This window comes from Bos indicus x Bos taurus, chromosome 6 (genome assembly GCF_003369695.1).
Source record: "Bos indicus x Bos taurus breed Angus x Brahman F1 hybrid chromosome 6, Bos_hybrid_MaternalHap_v2.0, whole genome shotgun sequence".
Lineage (NCBI taxonomy): Eukaryota > Metazoa > Chordata > Mammalia > Artiodactyla > Bovidae > Bos > Bos indicus x Bos taurus.
The window spans coordinates 101954653-101981016 of NC_040081.1; the positions used below are offsets into that span (position 1 = coordinate 101954653).

The following is a 26364-nucleotide window of genomic DNA, read 5'->3' on the forward strand; positions in this document are numbered from 1 at the left end:
AAGTCCTGCTCTTCCCCATTGGCATGCTCCATTTTCAATCCTCTAAGTCAGTGGTCCCCAGACTTTATGGCACCAGGGACTGGTTTCATGGAAGACAGTTTTTCCATAGACCCAGAGGAGGGAAAGGTTTTGGAATGATTGGTGGCTCAGAGGGTAAAGAGTCTGTCTGCAATGCAGGAGACCTGGGTTTGATCCCTGGGTCAGGAAGATTCCCTGGAGAAAGAAATGGCAACCCACTCTAGTATTATTGCCTGGGAAATCCCATAGATGGAGGAGCCTGGTGGGCTACAGTCCATGGGGTCACAAAGAGTTGTACACGATTGAGAAACTTCACTTCACTTTTGAGCACATTACATTTATTGCACACTTTATTTCTAGTGCCTTTACATCAGCTCCACCTCAGATCATCAGGTATTAGATCCCGGAGGTTGGGGACCCTGGTCTAAGTATTTCCATCCAGTGCCTGTTGCATCTCAGGTTAGTCTTGGTTTGATGCCACGTGATATTTTCACTGAAATGTCCCTGTTTTCTATCTAATGTTCTTTACCACAAGCACCACTTGGGAAGCCCCATAATTATGTACACATACATGGGCTTCCCAAGGCTTCCCTGGTGGCTCAGAGGTTAAAGCGTCTGCCTGCAATGCGGGAGACCTGGGTTTGATCCCTGGGTCGGGAAGATCGCCTGGAGAAGGAAATGGCAACCCACTCCAGTATTCTTGCCTGGAGAATCCCATGGATGGAGGAGCCTGGTGGGCTACCGTCCATGGGGTTGCAAAGAGTCAGACACGACTGAGCGAGCAACTTGACTTGACTTGACTTGACATGGGCTTCCCAGCTGGCACTAGTGGTAAAGAACCCACTTGCCTATGTAGGAAATGCTAGAGACAAGGGTTCGATCCCTGGGTCAGGAGGATCCCCTAGAGGAAGGCATGGAAACCCACTCCAGTATTCTTGCCTGGAGAATCCCATGGACAGAGGAGCCTGGCAGGCTATTGTGTGGTCCGTGGCGTCACAAAGAGCTGGACACGACTGAAGTGATTTAGCATGCATGTTTATAACTATATATTGTCTCTTTGCTCAGAATATAAGTTCATGACGCCAGAGATTTTTTTTTGTTTGCTTCACTGCTGTATTGCGCATGCTAAGTCGCTTCAGTAGTTTACGACTCTTTGTGAGCCCATGGACTGTAGCTCGCCAGGCTCCTCTATCCATGGCAAGAATACTGGAGTGGGTTGCCATGCCCTCCTCCAGGGGGGTCTTCCCTATCCAGGGGTCAAACTCGGGTCTCCTGCGCCTCCTGCATTGCAGGCTTTTTCTTTCCCTCTGAGCCTCCGGGGGGTTCCTCATTGCTGTATTTCCAGCATGTAAATCAATTCCAGGTACCTGGTATACACTCAATAACTATCAGATGCTAGTTTTCCCCTGGGAACTTCTAGAACCAATATTCTGCCCTTTTTCTTCTTAATATATTACTGACATTGTTAATAATGGATTTATCAGAGGATGAGATGGTTGGATGGCATCACCAACTCAATGGACATGAGTCTGAGTAAACTCTGGGAGTTAGTGATGGACAGGGAGGCCTGGTGTGCTGCAGTCCATGGGGTCACAAAGAGTCGGACACGACTGAGTGACTGAACTGAACTGATCTTATATCATAAATCTGTGTCTGGCCTATGAGGGCAAGAAAGAGGTTTAGATTTAAAGAATATGTCTGGGCCTGAAGATATGAACACTGAATTGAGGTCAGTAGAGCTTGCTCTGGGTATGAGTTCCAGAGCCCTTGCTAAGGCCCCTGGCCCTGTGTGTAGAAATGGGGGTGGGGCGGGGTTGGTCGTGTCATGTCCCAAACTTTGGGGCATGAACAATGACCTCTACTATTGTGTTCTTCCATATGTATCAACCAGGTGTGGTTTTACAGAGGAAGGCAAGCCTTCACCATACCTCCCTCCCGCCCCATACCTTTTTTCCTGGTAGACAGACTGGGTAGCTGACCGTGGATGACTTACTTTATTTCTCTGCTTCTCGTTCAGATATCCAGAGTGCTCAGGGTTAGGTTCATAAAGCTGCACAAGGATATTCTTGAGCCAGTCTCTCATCCTTAGAGGAAACTGGGTCACTTCGAAGTCCGTACAAGCAGGAATAGCTGTTCCAAACAGAAAGTACACAGATTTTAATTTTGAAGTTTTACTCCTGTCCCAGGAAAAGTCTTCATAACAGGATGCTTCACACCTTCTGGTGACTGACAGCAGCCTCACTGGTCCTCCGTCACAACAGTGGTCCTTTATCCTGCTGCCGAAACACAATCGCCAGAAGCATTGTAAAGCCATACCAGATGCCAGCGGCCTTTCAAAGATTTGATTGATCTGGCATGGAGCCTAGGAATCAGGATGCTTTAAAAGCTCTGTAAGTAACTGTGATGTGCAGCCAGGACTGAGAACCACTGCACTAGAATCAGAGAGTCGGAATTCAGAGGTGGAGGTCACAAGAGTTATTTATTAGGAGAAAAGAGAAAAAGGCAGAAGTCAGCTAATACTGTGATAATAATATTAAATCTCGACTTAAAGGAACATTTTTTTTTTTCAGATATAATTGACATACCACCCGGTAAGTTTAAGGCGTATAGCATAATGACTTTACATACATATATATTGTGTAATGGATAGCACAGCAAGTTTGGTTAACATTAATAACCTTGTATAGTGACCTCCATTTTTTATTTCCTTCTGATGAGAACTTTCAGAATCTACTCTCTTGGCAACTTTCAAATATATCAGACAGCAGTGCTGACCGTTATGTTGTGTATCACATCAAACATTTATTTCTCAATCCTGCTACATGTCCCATACAAGTTGGCAACTGAGCTCTGCTCATCTCAGTCTCTCTGGGGTTCAGGGTAGGGGAGACACCACCATCTCAACACGAGGTGAAGGGAGCATGGAGAGCCATACACCAGCTCACTTATTTATTTTTTTAAAGTCAGATCAGATCTTTTTTTTTTTTTTTTTTTAGAATGTTTTGGGATGTGGTCCATTTTTAGTCTTTACTGAATTTGTTACAATATTGCTTCTGTTTTATGCTTTGGTTTTTTGATCAAGAAGCATGTAGGGTCTTAACTTCCCAATAAGGGACTGAACCCTCACCCCCTGCTTTGGAAGGTGAAGTCTGAACCACTGAACCACCAGGGAAGTCCCCATACACCAGCTCTTGAATGCTCTGCCCAGAACTCACAGGGATGATTTTTGCCCAGATTTCACTGGACAAAGCAACTCGTGTGGCTGCGTCTAACATCAAGGGGACTGAGAAACAGGCTCCTTTCATGTGTCCGGAAGGACAGGAGAGGTTAGTGAACACTGCTCGTGTGGAGAATCATTTAGCGACCAGCAGATGCAAACACAATTGAGAGTATCCTGGGGAAGGAAGACAATTTTTCAAAAAGTCTGGAAGAATAAGTTGTCATTAAACTTCTTGGCAGACTTTAACTTGGGAAGAGGACAACTAATTTAACAAAATTCCAATGATTCATCTCAGTTATTAAGTGGATAACATTATCATAGTGGTTCGGAACCCTGGCTGCACATTAGAATTGTCTAGGTTACTTTGAAAACGAATGAAAGAACAATGCCAAGGTTCCAACTCAGTCCAATTAAATCAGAATCACTTATGGTTAAAGCCTAGGAGTTATTCTTCTAATTTTTATTTTAAAAATTTATTTTATGTCATTTATTTTGGCTGCAGTGCAAGGCACATGGAATCTTAGTTCCCCAACCGTGGTTGGAGCCTGCGTCCCTGGCATTGGAAGCGTGGCGTCCCAACCACTGGGCCACCAGGGAAGTCCCCATTCTTCTAATTAAAAAAAAAAAAAAGCCTTCCCAGTTATCCTAATGTACAGCCTGAATTCAGAACTACATTAGATTTTGTTGTTCATGTTGTCTGCATATATATGAGTGCTGTGCTGTGCTTAGTTGCTCAATCATACCCAACTTTTTGAGACCCCATGGACTGTAGCCCACCAGGCTCCTGTGTCCATGAGATTCTCCAGGCAAGAAGTGGGTAGCTATGCCTCCTCAAGGGGATCTTCGCAACCCAGGGATTGAACTGGGGTCTCCTGCATTGCAGGTGGAGTCTTTATCAGCTGAGCTACTAGGGAACCTATATATATATATATATGAATACATATGTATTATATATTTTATTCAGGTTCACCCCAACTTTTTTGCAACGGCAGATGCCAGTAGTGATGTTCTCTTACTTTTGCAGGCTCCAAAGTAATCCAGGTGCAGCTGGTGCCCCTTTTTCGTCCTCTCCATTCTGCACTTAGTAGCAAAGAGATGACAGGAGCTGGCATAGGTCTGATTGTCAGTGCCACAAACCTAGGAAAGATAAGCATAAGAAAAACCTCAAGTTGACGAATGTTCATTGGGAAAATACTGTGCTCTTTAAAGGCTGTTTAACCAACTGCTGAGCCAAAAATGTGGTCAGTTAGGGGATGCTATTAAAACCCTAACTATCCCATCTGACGCCCAAAATCAACTAACTTATACCCATGGTGATGATAATCTAGCTGATAAACACAGAATAAAAATTGCAGATGATTCCAAGGATAGAATGAGTTTTAAAATGAATTCTACATAAATGCCATTATTATTTGAAGGCACAGTTGAAATTCTTTGATTTTGTTGGTATTTGTTTCTCTTGGCTATTATTTAAATATCAGATGATAACCGGGACATTTACTTCTTTTTAAGCTTAATTTTTACATTTTTGACTGTGCTGAGTCTTCATTGCTGCATATGGGCTTCCTCTCGTTGCGCAGCGGAGGCTACTCTCTAGCTGCAGTGGAAGGGCTTCTCACCATGGTGGCTTCTGTTGTTGATGCGTTTAGTTGCTCTATGGCATGGGCATGAGGGATCTTCCCCGTTCAGGGATTGAACCTGTGTCCCCTGCATTGCCAGGTGAATTCTTAACCACTGGACTACCAGGGAAGTCCCTACATTTTTTTTTTGAAACAAAAATTTCAATTGCAAATTACTTCCATTCAAATCAAATCACCCAACTGTTTGATGTCCCTTAAAGACCATTTTGTAAAAAACTTACTTGGTCAAGGAGTTTTGTAGGAGGACAAGATGCTGGATCTTGGCAGACGCAGTAGGGTTTTCCATGTTGATCAGCCTTGCAGATGTGTCCTCTTTTGCACTGGAAGCTCAGGCAAGAATCTAACAGAAAAATTTGGGCAGGAAACATGGACAAAGCTAAATTGAGTACATAAACTCAGATTCACCCAGATAGTTCCATTTTCATGAGTAAGAGAAAATTTGGGGAAACATTAGAAATTAAAAAAATTTTTTAATTAGAGGAGTATAATGATTTTACAATGTTGTGTTAGTTTCTGCTGTACAACAAAGTGAATCAGCTGTATGCTACATATATCCCCTCCCTCGTAATGAATGTGTTGGTTTTCAAGTGGGACTCTCTGGTATGAGGCTATTTTACACAATACGCTAGATTTCTGTACAGTTTGGATTGGGGATTTAAAAAGAACAAACAGTTATTCTTGGCCACCCTGTAATGCTCATAGTCTGATACCTATAGTGCCAGGCTGTGCAAATTGGTCAAAAGGTAAATAAGCCACGAGAATTTTATTGGTTGAAATTTAAAATTTTGTGATTGGGGTGTGAGACTGAGATTGAAAGTGTTAGTCACTCAGTTGTGTACGATTCTTTGTGACCCTGTGAACTGTACTTCACTGGACTCCTCTGTCTATGGAATTCTCCAGCAGGAATACTGGAGTGGGTAGCTATTCTCTTCTCCAGGGGATCTTCCTGACCCAGAGATCAAACCCAGGTCTTCTACATTGCAGGCTGATTCTTTACCATCTGAGCCACCAGGGAAACTCAAAGATTGATATTGCTGCTAAGTCACTTCAGTCGTGTCCGACTCTGTGTGACCCCATAGACGGCAGACCACCAGGCTCCCCCATCCCTGGGATTCTCCAGGCAAGAACACTGGAGTGGGTTGCCATTTCCTTCTCCAATGCATGAAAGTGAAAAGTGAAAGTGAAGTCGCTCAGTCGTGTCCGACTCTTAGCAACCCCATGGACTGCAGCCCACCAGGCTCCTCTGTCCATGGGATTTTCCAGGCAGGAGTACTGGAGTGGGGTGCCATTGCCTTCTCCGAAGATTGATATTAGGTCTTAATTAAATATGGAATCTAAATTCTTAAGTTATGGGTTTGAGTGTAAATAAGGCAGAATTAATGCTTTTTCAAAGCAAAATGATTTTGAGAAAAAGAATTCTACCAGTAATATTGCAACTGGACTTCCAGTCTGTAAACACAGTTAACCATAGTTGTCTATCAGATGTGCACAGGAGAATGTTAGCAATTTATGGGAGTATTTCCCAGGGGAGGAATTGGGAGAGGAAAAATTCTGATGAAGAGGTGGGGATAGCCCAGCATGGCCCATTCCATCTCTCCCCTGATACAGTCACAGACAGTGGGCTTAGCCCATTCTCACCGACACTGTGCACCCTCGTGTTGCCTTCAGTCGAATGCTCATCTTCTTTCAGTGAGCTCTCTGCTTTCTTGGCCTGTATAATAACAAAAGCAGAAGTGGAATTATGTTTAGAGGAAAGCTGTGCCATTATTTATAGTTTCACTGTGCATCCCTTCACAGATCTTTTCATACCTCAATCATTTTATTTTACTTCAATTATTATTAAAAAATTTTTTTCTTGGCCACACTGCATGGCATATGAGATCTTACTTCTCTGACCAGGAATTGAACCCATGCCCCTTGCATTGGCAGCACAGTGTTAACCACTGGACACCAGGGAAGTCCCTATCCCAATCATTTTAGATCTCAGAGGGAGACATGAGCCACAGTGGTGGAAAGAGACAGTAGCCCTTTGAAAACAGGATTTGTTATCTTTATTAACTGGGCTCAGTGGTGTATGTCTGGGTTTGCCCAGTAAAAGTTGGAACCAACACCAGAAGCAAAGTTGGAATCTCCCCGTTTGGTTTGGGAAGACAGTAGAAATGTGGTATTACCATGCGATCCTCTTAAGACACGATTACGTCAGTAATCTCTATGAAGCTGTTGGGAAAAGTTTTTTAGCAGGTTTCTCAAATGTAAGAAAACTCCTACCTTAGAATGGCAGCAGAGTTCTCAGGAATCAAAATGACTGTCCACCTTGCTACCAAAAAGCTATATCAGGTTCTTCTGGTAGGTTCCTGCCAGGGTTTTGCTTGAAAGCTCCAAATGATTAAACAACCAAATAACAATGTGTTTCTTCCTTTCCCCCATCCTGTTGCTGTTCCCTGATTATCATTTTGGTGCATGTCTGCTGAATAAAGTTGTGGCTGAAGTCTTTGTTCGTTGCCTATAAGCCAAGTCAACAAACATTGCTGGATCTATTATGTTAGAGGCATTTTGCAAGATATTGGTGATTCAGCCTGACTAAGCTGGTGTCTGCTCTCAAGGCATGAGAGCAGCTGTTGTCACATCTCCCATCCTCATATCTGTTAGAATTTACCTTTCTAGTTAGCACCAGGAACTTTCTGCTGCCAGTATCTGCGCCTCGGTGCCTGGAAAACCATGATACTCTAGAAGGCCTTCTCAAGGATAGATGGGAAATACTTGGAAATTGACACCTCTCCTAGTAGCTCTCAGCTTATGTAAAAGCCATAGCTCCTTCACTCTCCAAATTCGATAATTCAGAGAAACCTGCTTTACATGGTTTTACTGATGTATCACTGATTACCTTCCTTTTCTTTCCTGAATCCCTTCTCCACTCCTCTTTGTCCCTGTACCTCTCAAACACACTGCACTAAAATCCAGGGTCCGCTTCTAGGGGAACCCAAATAAAACAGGTATTTTCAGGCTAACGATGGAGATGCAGAGAAAAATACATAATTATCAAATATTTTACTAAGGTACTGAGAGATAAACACAAGAGATTGCAAGAACACAGAGAAAGGTCATGGCTATTTTTTTGTTGTTGTTGATAAAGCTAACCGCTTTATCAGACAAGCATCATTGAAAATAATCTCACCTGTTGGTTTTCTACAGTTTCACTGGAATCTACGTTCTCATTCTTCAGTGCATTTTCTATTTGCTCCTCATATTCCAAGTGATAGTACATGGACTGAGCTCTTTCATTACTCAGGAACTCCTCACTTGGGGTGAAGTCGTCCTCACTTTCATTGTATCCGGGGCCATCATCACTGTCATCCTTAGCCCCATGATTTATGGCCACCTCGTTAACATCATCAGTAGGCTCCACCAATAGAGGTTCAGAAAGGGTCTTTTTATCCATCTCCTCATGGTTGCTGATAACTTCAGGGCCAGGCTTTCCTTCTTGGCTCTGCCATTCAGTATCTTGACTGGGCTTGTCGATTTTTGATGCAGTTTCTTCCTCCATTTCTGCATTGGTGTTTTCCTCTTCTTGTTCTCGGCTACCGTGTTCAAGTTCCTCTTTCTGCATCTTGCTTTCTTGAGTTGGTTGATAGGACTCTTCCAAAACAGCATCTGATTGGGTACTGTCTTCTTCCTGCTTGTTGTTAGAAGGCTCCTTGGGAAGCTCTGTCTCCCGTTCTTCTTCATCATTGTGGGTACCCACTTCACCTGGCTCTTTCTCTCCTTCCTCTTCTCCATTTGTGTCCTGATCTTGGTTTCCTTGATCACGTAGGTCTTGACTGTTCAACTGAGGATGGGAGTCATCTACAGGTTGTTTTTGGTTTTCCTCTGTCTTTGTGATGCTTTCTTGTTGGTTAGAATCTACAATGGAACTAACATCATGAGCAAGGAAGCTCTCTGGAAGTTTCTCCTTTTGAGGTTCACTCATGTCTTCTTTTAGCTCCAATGTGCCTTCAGTTGGTGAATACTCCAAATTCTCAGTTAAGTCACTTTCAGTTTTCTCTTGGTCCTGTAATCCCAGATTTTGGTTATAACTCTCTTCCTGATCTGCTGACTGATCATGGTTTTCCTCCTCTGACTTTAGCAATGAAGATTTTTCAGGCTGAAAAGAAAAAAGTTTATTCTTGAAACAAATGATAATGTTAATCTACATCATATTTGCAATTCATAAGCAACACTGAATAGTCATTATTCTTTTTCTTCAAACAATGTCTTATAAACTTATTTATGATGTTTTTCACATTCAACAACTATGAGTTTAACCTGAATTTGAATTTTGTGAAATATAAGAATTATGTACCACTTCAGCCCAAGAAGTAAAACTCATTAATCCTCACAATTCTTTTAGAGATTGGAAGCAGTTGATATGATCATTATCTTTTTAAAAAAAACTTTTCATTTTATATTGGCGTACAGCCAATGAACAATGTTGGGATAGTTTCAGGTGGACAGCAAAGGGAGTCAGTCATACATACACATGTATTTCTATGATCATCACCTTAAAAAAATTAAACTTAGAGTGAATAAGGTAGCCTGTTTAACCATGCTTTAAAATTGAGGCCTTTGGAGACTTAAAAAATTGTCCTAGTACATCTGTATTCCTTTTACCTTATGATGGGAATGGTCTTCTATGGATGTTGCAGTTTCCTTTTCATTTTCTGCATCTTCAACCTCTACAAGAGGGATTGCAGTGTGCTCAGATGTTTCAGCCTCTTGGAAGAAACTCAAGGAGTCAGCAGTTGGATTGGAATGATCAGATAGGAACCTTGCTTGTGTCTGAAAAAAAAATTAAAAACTGACTTGTGTTATTCATGCCTAGATGTTAATGCTTACAATTTCTAGTTATTTTTTCTTGTCATCATTGTTAGTGGTAATATATTTCATTTGTAACATCAGCAAAAAGATACTCTCTAGAATTTTTAAAGATATAAGCAAATAGTCAGAATATAATCTTAAGTGATAACAAAATCCCAGTCATGATTAAAGAAGTTATATTGCAGAGACTAGGGGAAAACAGGGCACAATGATCTTAAGAATAGCAACTTTTGGAATTATTTTCAAATTATTTCCAAAATCATTTTTGGAATTATTTCAAACTTTTACAAAGCATTTAAACTTCATGATTTTGAAAACTCTTTAGCATAAAGTCAGATTGAAGTCAGATTAATCATAGGTTATCATTGCATTGAACATTTTCTTAAGTTAATTTACAAGTGCTCACTGATAATTAGCAGAAAAAGTTATGTCTTTTATATTGTATTTATATATATTTCCTAACACTATCAGTCTTGTATCCATTGAGAAATCATGTATAATAGTAAAAAATAATTGAATCTTGAACAATTAATAAACTATATGAAACAGGACACCAGGTCTAGTAGGGTTGAATAGCTATTGAATATTGGTTCCTCTAGAGGAATGGTTCTATTTCTAGCAAGATTGGAGGCATAGATGAAGAGGTGGGCAGTGAGGCTTGATGGGAAAGTCAAACAACTGGACGTAGAGCCAAGCGACCTTGCTTCAAGTTTCGACTGTGCTATTTACTATCTGTCGGTGGTTTGACAAATTGTTCGTCTCTACTTTCTCATCTCTAAAGGTGCAAGGAGAAGAAATATCAAGATAAGGCTAAGTATATAACACATTTTCTGTATTTTAAAGGGATAATCCAAGTGAAAAATTACTATAGCCAGTAGTAATATCCTACAGTGGTAATAATATGAACTGTCTGGTATCTTAGGCAGGTATTTATCACAGATCTTTATTAGAGAGATATTGTGGACACTCAGATGTCAGGCAGGTCCAAAACTCAGATTTTATTTGGATTGACTCATCTACTCCATTAGCAAGTCCTGTATTGTTGATTGTATAATATAAAGAAATATATAGTGTATGAGGTTTTCTAAGATGTGGCTTCCTCTCTTGCTTATTATCTTTTCAACTAAAAGGAATGATCTAAATAAAGTATCCAGAGAAACTTTTTTAAGAAGATCTTTTATGTGGACCAGTTTTTAAAGTCTCTATTAAATTTGTTACAATGTTGCTTCTGTTTTGTGTTTTGGTTTTTTGGCCGCAAGGCATGTGAGTTCTTAGCACCCTGACCAGGAATTGAGCCTGTACCCGCTGCAGTGGAAGGCAAAGTCTTAAACGCGTGGTCTGGTGATTTAGTTGCAAAGTCATGTCCAACTCTTGAGACCCCATGGACTGTAGCCCACCAGGCCCCTCTGTCCATGGGATTTTCTCAGCAAGAATACTGGAGTGGTTGCTATTCCCTTTTCCAGGGGATCTTCCAGACCATGGGATCAAACCCAGGTCTCCTGCATTGCAGGCGGATTCTTTACTGATTGAGCCACCAGGGAAGACCCCTCCAGAAAAGCCCTCAGAGGAATGTGGAGAAAGAACGGTGGCAAGTTTGGCCTGATGGATGGCAGTAATGGCTGAGGATCTTGACTTTGTGGAGAGTTGCTCCCCTGGTCTGTGTCCTGCCTCCCCCACGCCCCCTCAGCAAGTTGGAAGAAATGCATGAAGAACACGACAGTTTATCTTTCAGGAATTTTCAAAGGCAAAATTCTGTTTCATCATTCTGTCCATGTATACATTTGTAACAACATACCCTCTGGAAATCCATGTGGAATCTCCTAACCATACAGAACCCACTGATTTCTGGAGAATTCAGGCAGGTGGGAAAAATGATACAAAAGTTTTCATAGGTACATCATTTGAAAAGATACTTAGCTTTTTGCCAATGGACCGAATCTGCATTAAAACACGTTTTCCTAATAGGGAAACATCTGGAATATGTCTGTAGACAGGCGTGCCATTCAAACATTTGGTTCAAAGACACTTCTGATGCCTGTTTACATTTGTGATGACAGCTGCAAGGGCAATAAAACAATGGTTCTGTGGGAACTTCCCTCTATGCTGAAAACAGTGATTCCACTTCTGTAATTTCAGAGGACAATGTATAATTCCAGCTGGAGTAGCTCCTTGATACTTAAGCACGGTTCTCAGGGGTGGTCACAAACTCAGTTTTCTAAGAACTATTGGTCCGGGTGGCATGATGTTTATCCCTGCCGACACAGATGGCAACCAGAAGCTATCCAAAAAGCAAGGACAGAATCTTGGATGCAATAGAGAGGGAGGGAAGGGACAAGAGATAAAGTGCTTCGTCTGTTTTAAGAAGGTTGATTCCTTCATTTGGTGAAAAGGGAAAAAGGCACAAATCCCTTAGTTTGACTAAGGATGATATAGATCTCTTGGGAGATAGCCAAATGATCAGCCAAGCTGTAATCAAACGAAGAAACAAAGACAGCTTTCAGATATTTTGAGGCTGCTGACACAGTCTCAAACAATCTGCTTTCTGTGTGGCTGATTTATTACAGGGTGAATGCTGGGGCCAGTATATCTGGGTGTGAAGAAAAGAATGTTTTAGTCCTGTCTGCTTTCAGCATGCTTGCTTGGACATATCTCCAAGGATAAATGAGGATCTGATTAATTTATATCATTTTCCTGTGCCTAACCTCTTGGTTCCTCTTTTTATTATAGACTCAGAATTTTTCAGTCAGGATGTATTGATCTTGCAGAAACTACTACTGAAGAGTGTGGGTATTTGCGCCAAGATTTCTCAAACTGATTTATTAGATTTCTCGTATGAGTGTGGTGAGCTTCCACAGGAGAATTTATTTCTTCCTTTTCTCTTTGGTATTGGGCTAATAGACTGTTAGCCAAACAGTTTCACTTATATTTATATTTGTAGAGACTGATAGTTCTTGAAGAAATTTATTTTGAAAAAGTGCCTTATTTCATTTTTTTTTTAAATGTTATTTATTTATTTGGCTGCTCTGGGTCTTAGTTGTACTATGTGGGATCTAGCTCCCTGACCAGGGATCGAACCTGGGCCCCCTGCACTGGGAGCTCAGAGTCTTAGCCACTGGACCACCAGGGAAGTCCCCTTATTTCATTTTTACTAGTCATTCATTCCCTGCATGGGAAAAATAAAATGATTAAAATTAAAAAAGAATTTTAAACTATTATATAAGAACACTTTTATTTACTTATTTATTTTTTGGTTGGGGCTGTCCTTGATCTGGAGAAGGCAATGGCACCCCACTCCAGTACTTTTGCCTGGAAAATCCCATGGACGGAGGAACATGGTGGGCCGCAGTCCATGGGGTTGCTAAGAGTTAGACATGACTGAGCAACTTGACTTTCACTTCACACTTTTATGCACTGGAGAAAGAAATGGCAACCCACTCCAGTGTTCTTGCCTGGAGAATCCCAGGGATGGGGGAGCCTGGTGGGCTGCCGTCTATGGGGTCGCACAGAGTCGGACACGACTGAAGCGACTTAGCAGCAGCAGCAGCAGCAGTCCTTGATCTGTTTATTTCTTACCAGTTTAGGGCTTTATAAAATCAAGTGATATGATTAACACATTACTAAGTAAATAGCACAAGCTCAAGAACATTTTTTTTTTTTAATGGAGGATTCCTAAACTGAATGTCAGGAGGGAGAGAATTAAGTAACAACAGAGGAAAGGACAGTTACCGGAATAGCACCTGCAGTTCCCAAAATGCATAGGAAAAAAACCACAGTCTTCATTGTTCTAGACCTGTAAATCAAGAAGATAATTAACAGTCATGGGTAAAAGTTTCTTTGTAAGAAGTTAAAAGATACTCTTCTTAACAAATACTGAGCTTGATACTGTCCTTTGTGTTTAAAGGCACTTGTCTTTGTGGATTAACGTGTCTGAAAAGACAGATTCATGGCAGTTTTTACCCAGTCGTGTCCCAGTGAGACTGCTCCTGGATTTTTTGGCCCAGCTGTGTTTGGCAGAACTTGTCTCTGTTGTTGACTGTGCTTCCTTAATTGGAGGTGTATGCAGATCTTGGTCGGAAGGTTTGTAAGTGTTCACAATGAATGTAAAAGCCACAAAGTGAAGTAATACAGTGTGTTAGGTTTGGATTCAACAAACTGCTTCTTGGTATTGGAGAAACTCACGCATTCAGTGCAGAGTTTTAGAAATGGGAGATGACTGTCTTAGATGATTTTTCTTACAATCATAGTTTTATATATAAATGCATCCCTAGAGCTTAAATAATACTTTGCTGTTTTAAGGAAAGGGAGCAGTTTCTTCTGTTAGTTACTCATATTTTAAAATAAATGCTTAAGTGAGTATTTAAAAATGTATTAATATTAAACATTATCCAACTGATTTAATACTATATCAGCTATCACTTCACACACACACGCATGCACACAACATACATGGACACATATACACAATATTCTTCTCCTTTTTCCCCCTCTTCCTAAAGTAACTGTATCACAATTCCTGTTTAAATCATTATTTAACATTATGACAATGTAAATATTCTTCACAACTGAGCCAAATAGTAATTTCTTGTGTTGAATCATTTTAAAATTTATTTTCTTGAACAATATTTTGCTTTTGTCCGGATCTAGAAACTGACTCCTTTTTAAAAATAATTTCTCAGGTACCCATCACTTACTCTTCCCAAATTTTCAAAGGCAGGTGAAGCTATTAAAATCTTAATCTAGAGTTTAATATTCACACACTCATTCCATCAGTATTTATTAAATTTATGGAACTCTAGTCATCTCACACGCTAGTAGAATAATGCTCGAAATTCTCCAAGCCAGGCTTCAGCAGTACATGAACCATGAACTTCCAGATATTCAAGCTCGTTTTAGAAAAGGCAGAGGAACCAGAGATCAAATTGCCAACATCTGCTGGATCATCGAAAAAGCAAGAGAGTTCCAGAAAAACATCTATTTCTGCCTTATTGAGTATGCCAAAGCCTTTGACTGTGTGCATCACAATAAACTGTGGAAAATTCTGAAAGAGATGGGAATACCAGACCACCTGACCTGCCTCTTGAGAAACCTATATGCAGGTCAGGAAGCAACAGTTAGAACTGGACATGGAACAACAGACTGGTTCCAAATAGGAAAAGGAGTATGTCAAGGCTGTATGTTGTCACCCTGCTTATTTAACTTATATGCAGAGTACATCATGAGAAACGCTGGGCTAGAAGAAGCACAAGGTGGAATCAAGATTGCCGGGAGAAATATCAATAACCTCAGATATGCAGATGACACCACCCTTATGGCAGAAAGTGAAGAAGAACTAAAAAGCCTCTTGATGAAAGTGAAAGAGGAGAGAGAAAAAGTTGGCTTAAAGCTCAATATTCAGAAAATGAAGATCATGGCTTCCGGTCCCATCACTTCATGGGAAATAGATGGGGAAACAGTGGAAACAGTGTCAGACTTTATATTTTTGGGCTCCAAAATCACTGCAGACGGTGATTGCAGCCATGAAATTAAAAGACGCTTACTCCATGGGAGGAAAGTTATGACCAACCTAGATAGCATATTCAAAAGCAGAGACATCACTTTGCCAACAAAGTTCTGTCTAGTCAAGGCTATGGTTTTTCCAGTGGTCATGTATGTGAGGAAAGCTGAGCGTTGAAGAATTGATGCTTTTGAACTGTGGTGTTGGAGAAGACTCTTGAGAGTCCCTTGGACTGCAAGGAGATCCAGCCAGTCCATTCTGAAGGAGATTAGTCCTGGGTGTTCATTGGAAGGACTGATGCTGAAGCTGAAACTCCAGTACTTTGGCCACCTCATGCGAAGAGTTGACTCATTAGAAAAGACCCTGATGCTGGGAGAGATTGGGGGCAGGAGGAGAAGGGGACGACAGAGGATGAGATGGCTGGATGGCATCACTGACTCGATGGACATGAGTTTGGGTGGACTCTGGGAGTTGGTGATGGACAGGGAGGCCTGGCATGCTGTGATTCATGGGGTCGCAGAGAGTCAGACACAACTGAGCGACTGAACTGAACTGAATCATTTATGTTTTAGATCAGCATATTATTTTTCTACTGTTTTAGAAAACTGTTAAAATATAAAATAGTATAGTTTAGCACAGGGTGTCTCTATCTTGGCACAATTACCATTTGGGGCGGGATGATTCTTAGTGGTGGAGGCTGTCCTGTGTGTTGTAGGATGTTTGCAGCCTTGCTGACTTCTTCTACCCACTACATGTCAGTAGCAGGTCCCCTAATCCCCACACGTTATGGCAATCAACAATATTTCTAGACATTGCCAAGTCACCCTGGAGGGCAAACTCACCTGATTTGGAACTACTGGCTTAGTAGAAGGAACATGGTGCTTTGGGATTAGAAACACACATGGTTGAACGTGAACCCACACTTGCCATCCATGGAATCTTTGGCAAATTACTTAACCCTCTGAGCCTCAGATTCCTCATCTGAAAATGGGGATAACACCTGTGATGGTTAATTTTATTTTATTTAAAAAATTTTTTATTTTGTATTGTTATATATCCAATTAACAATGTTGTGACAAATTCAGGTGGACAGCAAAGGGACTCAGCCATATACATACATGTATCCATTCTTCCCCAAACTCTCTTCCATCCACACTGCCACATAACACTGAGCAGAGTTCCCGGTGCTATACAGTAGGTCTTTGTTGGCTATGTGATGGTTAATTTTATGTGACAACTTGACTGGCCTGTGGGATGCCCAGGTGTCTGGTTAAACATTATTTCTAGGTGCATCTGTGAATGTGTTTCTGAAGAGATTAGCATTTGACTCAGTCATCTGCATAAAGCTGATTGCCTTTTAGTGTGGGTGGACTTCATCCAATCTGGTGAGGACCTGCATAGAACAAAACGATGGAATAAGTGAGAATTTGCTCCCTCAGCCTCACCGTTTGAGCGGGAACACTGGTCTGGATGGATGCTCTCTGGATGGAACATATACTCATCAGGGCCCCTGGTGCTCAGGCCTTCAGACCAGAGCTGCTGAGTTAACCGGAATCACCATGCTTACTGGGTCTCCAGCTTGCGAAGGCAAATCACAGAACTTTACCAGTGTCTATAATTGAATAAGCCAATTTCTTACACTCAATCATTCTCTCTGTCTGTACACATAAACATATATATCCGCCCCACCAACCCTGGAGAACCCTAGTACAACATCTAATTCAGTTCTGTGAAGATTATTGGTAGGAGGTGGGAGGGAGGCTCAATGGGGAGGGGACTGTGTATACCTATGGCTGATTCATGTTGACGTATGTCAGAAACCAACACAGTATTGTGATTATCCTTCAATTAAAAAGAAAGAAAAGCAGAAGAAATAGTATTTGTAAAAATGCCTGATGCCTAAGAAGTGCTCGATTCATCTTTTTGCTTTTTTCATCTTCCGTAAAAGTCAAATAGCAATTCTTGGACAACAGTGTAGAGCCTCAGAAAATAATATAATCTAAGTTTTGCCATGAGGTCAGAAGAATTTTCCAGTAGAACATATAAAGTCCTTTTGCCCACACATTGACCAAAGCTCCCTTTAACTCCAGGAGTCTTTCCTACATTCATCACAAGTAACGATGGAATTGGGCTAAGAGACTGTTAACCACTCTTCTTTAAAATGGTAGCAACACAAAAGCAGAATCAATCAGCAAGAATATTGTGGGTTTTAAGGCTAATTTCCATCTGATTTTAGTTTTAATAGCACTGCTGCTAAGTCGCTTCAGTCGTGTCTGACTCTGTGCGACCCCATAGACAGCAGCCCACCAGGCTCCTCTGTCCCTGGGATTCTCCAGGCAAGAACACTGGAGTGAGTTGCCATTTAATAGCACTATGTATAGGTAATTACATTTGAGAACACATTTCCCTTTGATTTGATCACAGGATCTTACAAATTCCCTTCACTTTCTCAAATCGAATGAAACCAAATGAGTAAAAAAGAAATATGTGTCCATTTGGCCAGAGCCTGCATTACTCAATCACTCTTTTATCCATTTATTGAGCACTTACTAGACTCTGCCTAAGCACAGGGCCACCTTGTTCCTGTCTGAAGAGTTACAAAGGAGGGTATCAAGTAAATCAATGATTTAGTATAATGTGATGAGTGTATACATAATGCAGTGGAAATACAGATAAGAAGCATTTACAATTAGGTAGTTATAATGCTAACATTGATTTCCCAGGTGTCGCTAAGTGGTAAAGACCCCACCTGCCAATGCAAGAGACATAAGAGACATGGGTTTGATCCCTGGGTTGGGAAGATCCCCCAGAGAAGGAAATGGCACCCGACTCCAGTATTCTTGCCTGGAGAATCCCATGGACAGAGGAGCCTGGCAGGCTATACAGAGTCAGACAAGACTAAAGTGACTTAGCACACACACACACACACATACACTGCTAACATTTACTGAGTCTTAAGGGCTTAAATTTTAGGTACCGTTCTAAGGGTTTTGCACATACTAACTCTTTGAATCTTTTAAATGATTCTACCAGCTAACACTTGATTTTCATCATTTTATTAGTAAGGAAATTAAGGGTAAGTAACATGTTCAAGGTTACTCAGCTAAGTGGCAGAACCAATGTTTGAGACCTAGGAATTTGCTTTTGTGTCTGTGTTCTTAACCATTACACTCTACTGCTCCTGTATAGAAAAGGCTTTTAGAAGAGGAAGTTTTTGACCTGAGATTTGAAAAACCAGTCAGTACTCGTTAGCTGTATGAAAGACAGAAGGGCAATCTGAGGATGCAAACAGCGTGGGTGATGGTCGAGAGTCGTAAGACAGTGTAGGTTTGTGTTCCTAGGGTGTTAGTGGGTGAAGCAGAGGGAGATAAGGCTCCAAACAAGGCAAGTCTTTGTGTGTTAAACTAGGAATTTTAAATTCCAGCTGAAAAACTATGGGGCCTCAATGACTGATTGTAAGTGGGGGAGTGATATAATCACATCTGAATGTTAGAAAGGATCCTTGGTACAATGATGTGTGGGACAGATGAGTAGAAAGACTTACCAGGAGGAAATTGCAATATCAAGATGAGAGATGGTCAGAGCCTTAAATTTTGCCTTTGGTCTTAAGAATGGAAAACAAAGAGACAGATCCAGCTTGTTGTGGTTCATGAAAGCCAGTTGCTAACTTTCCAGGAATTTTGTGAGCTGGCTATTAAACAAAGCCATCATTGAAAATTAAATTATATACACTTATAATTTAATTATGTTAAAACAAAAGAAATACTCAAAAGTCACCCCTTTATACTTATTTTTACTACCTTACCACATATTCTCTTAAGGTATTTATGCCTGTTGTATCTGTAGGTGGAAATACTATATAATGTGTGGTAATGCACTTCTCTTCCCAAGTCTGTTCAGTGATGTCACATTAATAGCCTGAAATCAACCAGGGCGGGAGGATTACACCGTGGAAATCTTCAAATGCTACCTAATTCCACCATCTCCCTGCAAAAGCTGGTTGTTAAACATTTGCTGGTATACCGGTGGATAGTTCTGAGAAATATTTAAAGGCAGAACTGCTAAGTCGCTTCAGTCGTGTCCGACTCCATGCAACCCCATAGACGGCAGCCCACCAGGCTCCACCGTCCCTGGTATACTCCAGGCAAGAACACTGGAGTGGGTTGCCATTTCCTTCTCCAATGCATGAAAGTGAAAAGTGAAAGTGAAGTTGCTCAGTCGTGTCCGACTTTTAGCGACCCCATGGACTGCAGCCTACCAGGCTCCTCCGTCCATGGATTTTCCAGGCAAGAGTACTGGAGTGGGGTGCCATTGCCTTCTCCAAAAGGCAGAACAGGTAGGACTTAATGACAAATTGTATACTGTGGAAAGAAGAGAAGGAAGAGGGTTGGGCTATTATATTTCTAATTTGGGCCACTGGGTACACAGTAGTGTTAATACTAAGATAAGGGATTATAAGAGTTTTAGAAGAAAGATGATGAATTAGTTTTGAACTTGTTGAATTTGAGTAGAGATATACTTAGATAAGCAGCTTCCCTGGTGGCTCAGATGGTAAAGGGATTGCCTGCCACAATGTGGGAGACCTGGGTTCCAGGCCCTGGAGAAGGGAATGGCTACCCACTCCAGTATTCTTGCCTGGAGAACTCCATGGACAGAGGAGCCTGGTGGGCTACAGTCTATGGGGTTGCAAAGAGTCAGACACGATTGAGCAACTGAGACTTCCACATACTTAGATAAACGGGTCTGGAAGTAAGCATGAAAAGCTTACTTTTCATACAATTGAATAGAACAGAGGGCAGGAGCCAGCACCCTGGTTAGTGTAGATCATTAGGTGCTGTTGGAGGATGGGAAGATGAAAGATACAAACGATGAGAGACAGGAGAGTCACGTAAGGAAAAGAAAATGTTGAGTGTTAGTGAGAGGTCAGAGTAAACACGGCTAAGGATTATCCTTGCCTTTGGAAATGCAGAGGTTAGTGGAGAGTTGAAGAAGAGTAGGTGGTTTTGGTGCGATAGTGTCAGTGGAGGCCAGTCTTCAGTAACTGGGGAGTAAATAGACAGCAGAGGAGTGAAGACAGTGAGTGTAGACCACTCTCAAGACGGTTGGCTGGGAGGGACTTTCCTGGTGGTCTAGTGGCTAAGATTCTGCTCCCAATGCAGGGGCCGGGGTTTGATCCCTGGTCAGGTAACTAGATCCCACATGCCTCACCTAAGAGTTCACATGCCACAACTAAAGATCCTGTGTGCCACAAAAAAGACTGAAGATCCCACACATCACAACTAAGACTCAGCGCAGCCAAATCAATCAATCAATCATCATAATAATAAAAAGATAGCTGGCTATGAAAGGAAGGAGAGTAAGATGATAGCTAGAGGGGAAAGTGCAATCACAGGAAATGTTTATTTGTATTCTAATATGCTGATCCATATCTCAGGAGGCACTAGTGGTAAAGAACCTGCCTGCCAATGCAGGAGATTTAAGAGTCACAGGTTTGATCCCTGGGTCAGGAAGATCCCCTGGAGGAGGGCATGGCTACCCACTCCAGTATTCTTGCCTGGAGAATCCCATGGATGGAGGAGATTGGGGGGCTACAGTCCATAGGTCACAAAGAGTCAGACACCTACGTGGTCATCCAAGCATTTTCTCTGTGGAGGGGAAGGCATAAGTAATGAATGAGAAGGTAGATGGGAAGACGGGAGCTGTGGTAAACACGACGACCTCCAGTGAACCGCACCTCCTGGGTTACATACACTGCGATTTTGCCCCTGGCCTTGTGACTACCTTGGTCAATGAGACATCAGCCAGTATGATGACAGCAGAGGCCTGGGAAGCACTTACATGGTGGGATTTGTCGTCCTGTGGAAGCCATCTGCCATGATGTAAAAAAGCCTGGACTGGAGGCCAGTCCAGACTGCTGACCGGTAAGTGGCCTCATGAAAAAGAACCTGGAGGATGAGAGCCTGTGGGAGGTTCAGCCCCAGCAGAGCTCCCAGCTGGCTGAAGCCTCCTGAGTGACTCCAGACAAAGTCAACAGAGGAACGACCCAGGTGAGCTCAGGACGGATTGCGGAGTCATGTGCAAATAAGGGGACTGGGTTGAAGCCATTTGATTTTGCGGTGGATTGTTATGCAGTAATAGATAATGAAAATGGGGGAAAAACAGAGAAGCTGCCTCAGTCAATGGGAAGGCAGTATTGCTCAGTGATTAAAAGCATAGGCTCTGAAAGGGGACTTTCTGGGCTTTAGTACTTAATTTGTTTAATCTTGGGTAAATTATTGAGCTTTTTTGAAGCCTCAGTTCTTTATCTGTAAAGTGATGATGGAGATTAAGTAAGATGATAAAATGTCAGTAAGCCCTTGATACATATTTGCTCGGTAACGACAGAGGATGAGATGGTTGGATGGCATCACCGACTCAATGGACATGAATTTGGGTGAACTCCGGCAGTTGGTGATGGACAAGGAGGCCTGGCGTGCTTCAGTCCATGGGGTCACAAAAAGTTGGACACGACTGAGCAACTGAACTGAACTGAAGCCTTTGATACTACTTAGAAGAGGAAAGAGTCTTTGTTCTTCCAGACAAAAGGGAGGAAAGCTTAATTGTAGGGATCCGTTGAGGTGAGGCCCCTATAAATATCAGTTCATTAAGTTGGATGTATTTACACCTTCCTCACATTTATATAGCATTTCATAGCATGTAAAATATTTTCTTGCATACTGTCTCATTTTATCCAATAAGGAAAGGAGAAGAGATAATATTTAACTATAAAGAAACAGAAGCTTGGGGATTCCCTGGTGGTCCAATGGTTAGGACTCTGCACTTCCACTGCAGGGGGCATGGTTTCCATCATTGGTTGGGAAACGAACATCCCACATGCAGCATGGTGTGACCAAAAAAAAAAAAAAGAAACAGAAGCTTGAATTATCTAACTTATTTGGCTATATATATATCCCTGGTGTCTCAAATGGTAAAGAATCTGCCTGCAATTCTGGAGACCCGGGTTCAATCCCTGGGTCAGCAAGATTCCCTGGAGAAAGGAATGGCAACCCACTCCAGTATTCTTGTCGGGAGAGTCCCAAGGACAGAGGAACCTGGTGGGCTGCAGTCCGTGGGTCACAAAGAATCAGACATGACTGTGTGACTGAGCACACATGTAAAGGCGTAAGTGGTGAGTAAGGACTAGAACATGGCACTCTGGACTCCAAGTCCAGGGTTCTCTCATGGTTTCACAGAACAGGCTGCAGAATAGAAATCCAAAGTCTGGCTTTGGGCCCTGGCTCTGCCAAGTACTAAATACTACTTTGAGCAAATTATTGAAACTCACCAAATTTCATCTACAGAATGGGAATTACAAATCCAGTGTCAAAGGGCACCATTGAGGCGGGGAAGCTCTTTGTGAACTCGAAACATACATGTGTAAATGAGTATTATTTCTACTGCTCTGTCTGGTGCTTGTCATCAAGATTATAATTATAGGGACCACTTCCCTGACGTCCATGGGCTGAGTCCATGCTCCCAATACAGAGGGCCTGGTTTAATCCATGGTCGGGGAACTAAGATCTCATATGTCTCAACTAAGTCCCAGAGCCACAGCTATGGAGTTCGTGCACTGCAATAAAGGTCCAGCAAGAGAGAAAAAAAAATCCCATAATAATAGTATCATTATAGCCATTATGTCTTATATTTAGAATGAAAGTGAAAGTCGCTCAAGTAGTATCTGACTCTTTGAGATCCCATGGACTAAACAGTCCATGGAATTCTCCAGGCCAGAATACTGAAGTGGGTAGCTATTCCCTTCTCCAGGGGATCTTCCCAACCCAGGGATCAAACCCAGGTCTCCCACATTGTGGGCGGATTCTTTACCAGTTGAGCCACAAAGGAAGCCCAAGAATACTGGAGTGGGTAGCCTATCCCTTCTCCAGCGGATCTTCCCGACCCAAGAATCGAACTAGGGTCTCCTGCATTGCAGGTGGATTCTTTACCAGCTGAGCTATCAGGGAATGGCAACCTATATTTAGTGTGGTGTAAGAGAAATCAGCCTTCAGTGTTCCTTACTTTTTCTCCTCCCTCTTTTCAAGTCTTCTTCCCCTTGTGGATTTCAAGCTGCCCAGGAGTCCTAATTCCAGAATATGTTCACATTTAGTTCTCTTAGTAAAACCAGATCACTTGCCTTATATTCCACACATTTAAATTCTAGTTTTGCACATACATCTAATCCATAGGTAGGAGATAAAATTTGCAAGTCAGTGTCTTTCTAGTCTTAGTTAAGAGCTATTTTCACATTTGCCTTATCTCAAATGAACTATAGAATGCTGAGAATCTTGGCATAGCTGTGGAGAAGACATTTGAAGACAGGATGAGTTTGTTGTATGAGCTTCAGTGGTCAGCTGTGCAGGCTTTTGGGGAGTCAACCCCAACCTTTCTTGCATGGTTCCTGATTCTTTACTGTGTCCCAGGATGGAACTATTTTTTAGGGGTCTCTGTTTATTTCCACATGAAATTAAAAACAAAATTTAAAGGAAGACTATGGTTATGTCATTTAGAATGATCCAAGCAGGAAAGCACCTTAAGTTTTAATTGTAAAGCAGATGCCTGTGTTGTATTTTTAAAGACAGAGCTTTGTGGAATAGCCCAGTATCTAGAAAGGACTTCCCTAGTGGCTCAGATGGTAAAGTGTCTGCCTACAATGTGGGAGACCTGGGTTTGATCCCTGGGTTGGGGAGATCCTCTGGAGAAGGAAATGGCAACCCACTCCAGTACTCTTGCTTGGAAAGTCCCATGGATGAAGCCTGGTAGGCTATGGTCCATGGGGTTGCAAAGAGTCGGACACGACTAAGCAACTTCACTTCACTTCACCAGTATCTAGAAGGCAAAAGGCCTCGAGTTCCCCTGCTGTGTTCTTCTTTGTCCTTCAGACTAGTCACGGGGCATTTTTGTCTCACTGAGCTAATTGTATTTGCGACATACTGATCAAAAATAATTTCACAGCCTTTTGCTTCTTATTTTAAGAACTGAACAAATGTACTGATTTGTGTAAATAAGACAGAGTGGAGAACTTTTCTGGGAAATGAGAAATTTTTTAAAACAACTGTAAGGCTGGAGACTACAGAAGGTTTAATTAGCTGATGCTTGCAAAATACTTTGAAAATGAAACCCATGATGATCTTGCTAAGTATGATGAATACCATTTATTCCTGGGTAAGGAAAAAGTCATATATTTTGAGACATTCAAATTTGGTGTGCACTCTACAGAATACAAATTGTTATTTTTGCAGAAAGAGCAAATAAAACTCTGTATAAAAAATGCAGAAGTGAGAAAAAATTTTGAATATAGAGTTATTATTCTTGAAGACTTAAATAATCAGTGTTTATATGAAGTTAGATAAATGTTATTTTGCCCAAATGTATGAAATTATTCAAAGGCAGCAGCATAGCTGAAAGTAAGGAGCCCTGGAATTTAAGCATAGTATGGAATTGGAAGATCTAAGTCTAGACCTGAACTATATAAATTTTTAAAAACATTTATTTAAAACAAACAAACAAACAAACAAAAAAATTTTATTTATTTTTTTGGCTGTGCTGGGTCTTAGTTGCGACATGTGGGATCTAGTTCCCTGACCAGGGATTGAACCTGGGACCCCAGCATTGGGAGAGCAGTGTCTTAGCCACTGGACCACTAGGTAAGTCCCCTGACCTGAACTATGTACTTTTTACTAGGCAAGAGACTTTGGTCAAGTCACTGTCTTCTTCATCTACAAACCAGGAAAAACGATAGTAGTTTTCCTATTTATCTCTTAGGGTTGTTTTGAGACTCAAATGTGATCAAACAGGCATTTGACAATTTTACTAACTATAAAAATGAAAAAAGATATCATTTCATTGAAATATTCATATGGATAAAGATGGCTTAATAACTGTAATAAGTAATAATTCACAGAAACTTTAATTCATCCTTTTACTTGGAGTTCTTAAATTATTATCATTATTTTTTCTTGGCTGTGCCATCTGACTTGCAGGACCTTAGCTTTCCAACCAAGGATTGAACTTAGGCTCTTTGCAGTGAAAGCATGGAGTCCTAATCACTGCACCACCAGGGAATTCCCTTAAGTTATTATTTTCTTCCCTTTGTCCCATTTTTTCCCACCGTGGGAAAACAGAGGTTAAAGATGAGAGATGGTAGGGAAATTCAAGGAGAGCCTTTTTCATCTCTTAGAAACAAAGTGTCTTGTTACCAAATTTGTAAGAGAACTCATCTGGGGTTTTACAAGATGACTACTAGACTACTAGACTGTTTTATAGGCTTTTTGCAGAAGCCCAGGATTTGAAATTTCAAATGCCTGGAGGTCTTCTACTGGCTGGCTCATAGACCACCAAAACAAATATACATATGAAACATTGATATGGCAGAAACAGGTCTTCCATTAAAAACTAAATACCCACTAATGTCAACTCTATTCTAATTCATGTGAGTAGTTGTCTTGAGACAATTTCTAACATTTTTCATTTAATATGTATAAACATATAGTATAGTAATGATGACTGTAAATTTTTTTGCTGCATCTTCCATTGAGAAGTGAAGTCAAATTCTCCTCTCCTTGAATCTGGACTGGCTTTAGTGACTTACTTGATCAAATGATTGAAGTGGAAGTGATGTCCTGGGACTTTGGAGGTTAGCTCATAAGAAGCCTTGGAATTTTGACCTGAATCTCTCAGAACGTTTTGCTTTGGGAGTTCCAAACCATTTTGTGAGAGACTGTCACCCTACTGTAGACACTGTTCAATGATTCCTGCTGACCCCAGCTTTCAAAGTTTGCAAAGGCACAGTGTGTCTGAGTGAAGCCACTGTGGACCCTGCAGAGCAGCTCACCTGCCAACTCAGTATCCCTGAGTGACGTGCCCAGACTCCTGACCCACAAAATCTTGAGAAATTGTGCAATAAGTGTTATTTGAAAGTCACATTTGTAAGCAGCAATGAAGAATTGGCATGGGCATTAAATATCTTGAGTGAAATATTCTTTAGAAGTAGAATCACATATTCAACAATGTATTATTTTATTGAAAAAAATAGGTTCTCATTCTTGGCTGGTTAATATAGTAACTGATGCAATGGCTTATCTTTTTTGAGATTTTACTATGTG

General features: G+C 41.4%; 1 protein-coding gene across 1 annotated transcript in view; it reads right to left on the reverse strand.

Annotated features, from left to right (window-relative positions):
* The window catches only part of SPARCL1 (SPARC like 1), a 53002-nt gene that overhangs the window by 8964 nt on the left and 17674 nt on the right, over window positions 1-26364 (reverse strand). The window contains exons 2-8 of the mRNA XM_027544986.1: window positions 13459-13522; window positions 9526-9693; window positions 8054-9019; window positions 6517-6589; window positions 5100-5218; window positions 4255-4375; window positions 2012-2148 (exon numbers count right to left, since the gene is read on the reverse strand). Coding sequence (XP_027400787.1) covers window positions 2012-2148; window positions 4255-4375; window positions 5100-5218; window positions 6517-6589; window positions 8054-9019; window positions 9526-9693; window positions 13459-13512 — 1638 coding nt within the window. The 5' untranslated portion in view covers window positions 13513-13522. The remainder of the gene's footprint in view (window positions 1-2011; window positions 2149-4254; window positions 4376-5099; window positions 5219-6516; window positions 6590-8053; window positions 9020-9525; window positions 9694-13458; window positions 13523-26364) is intronic.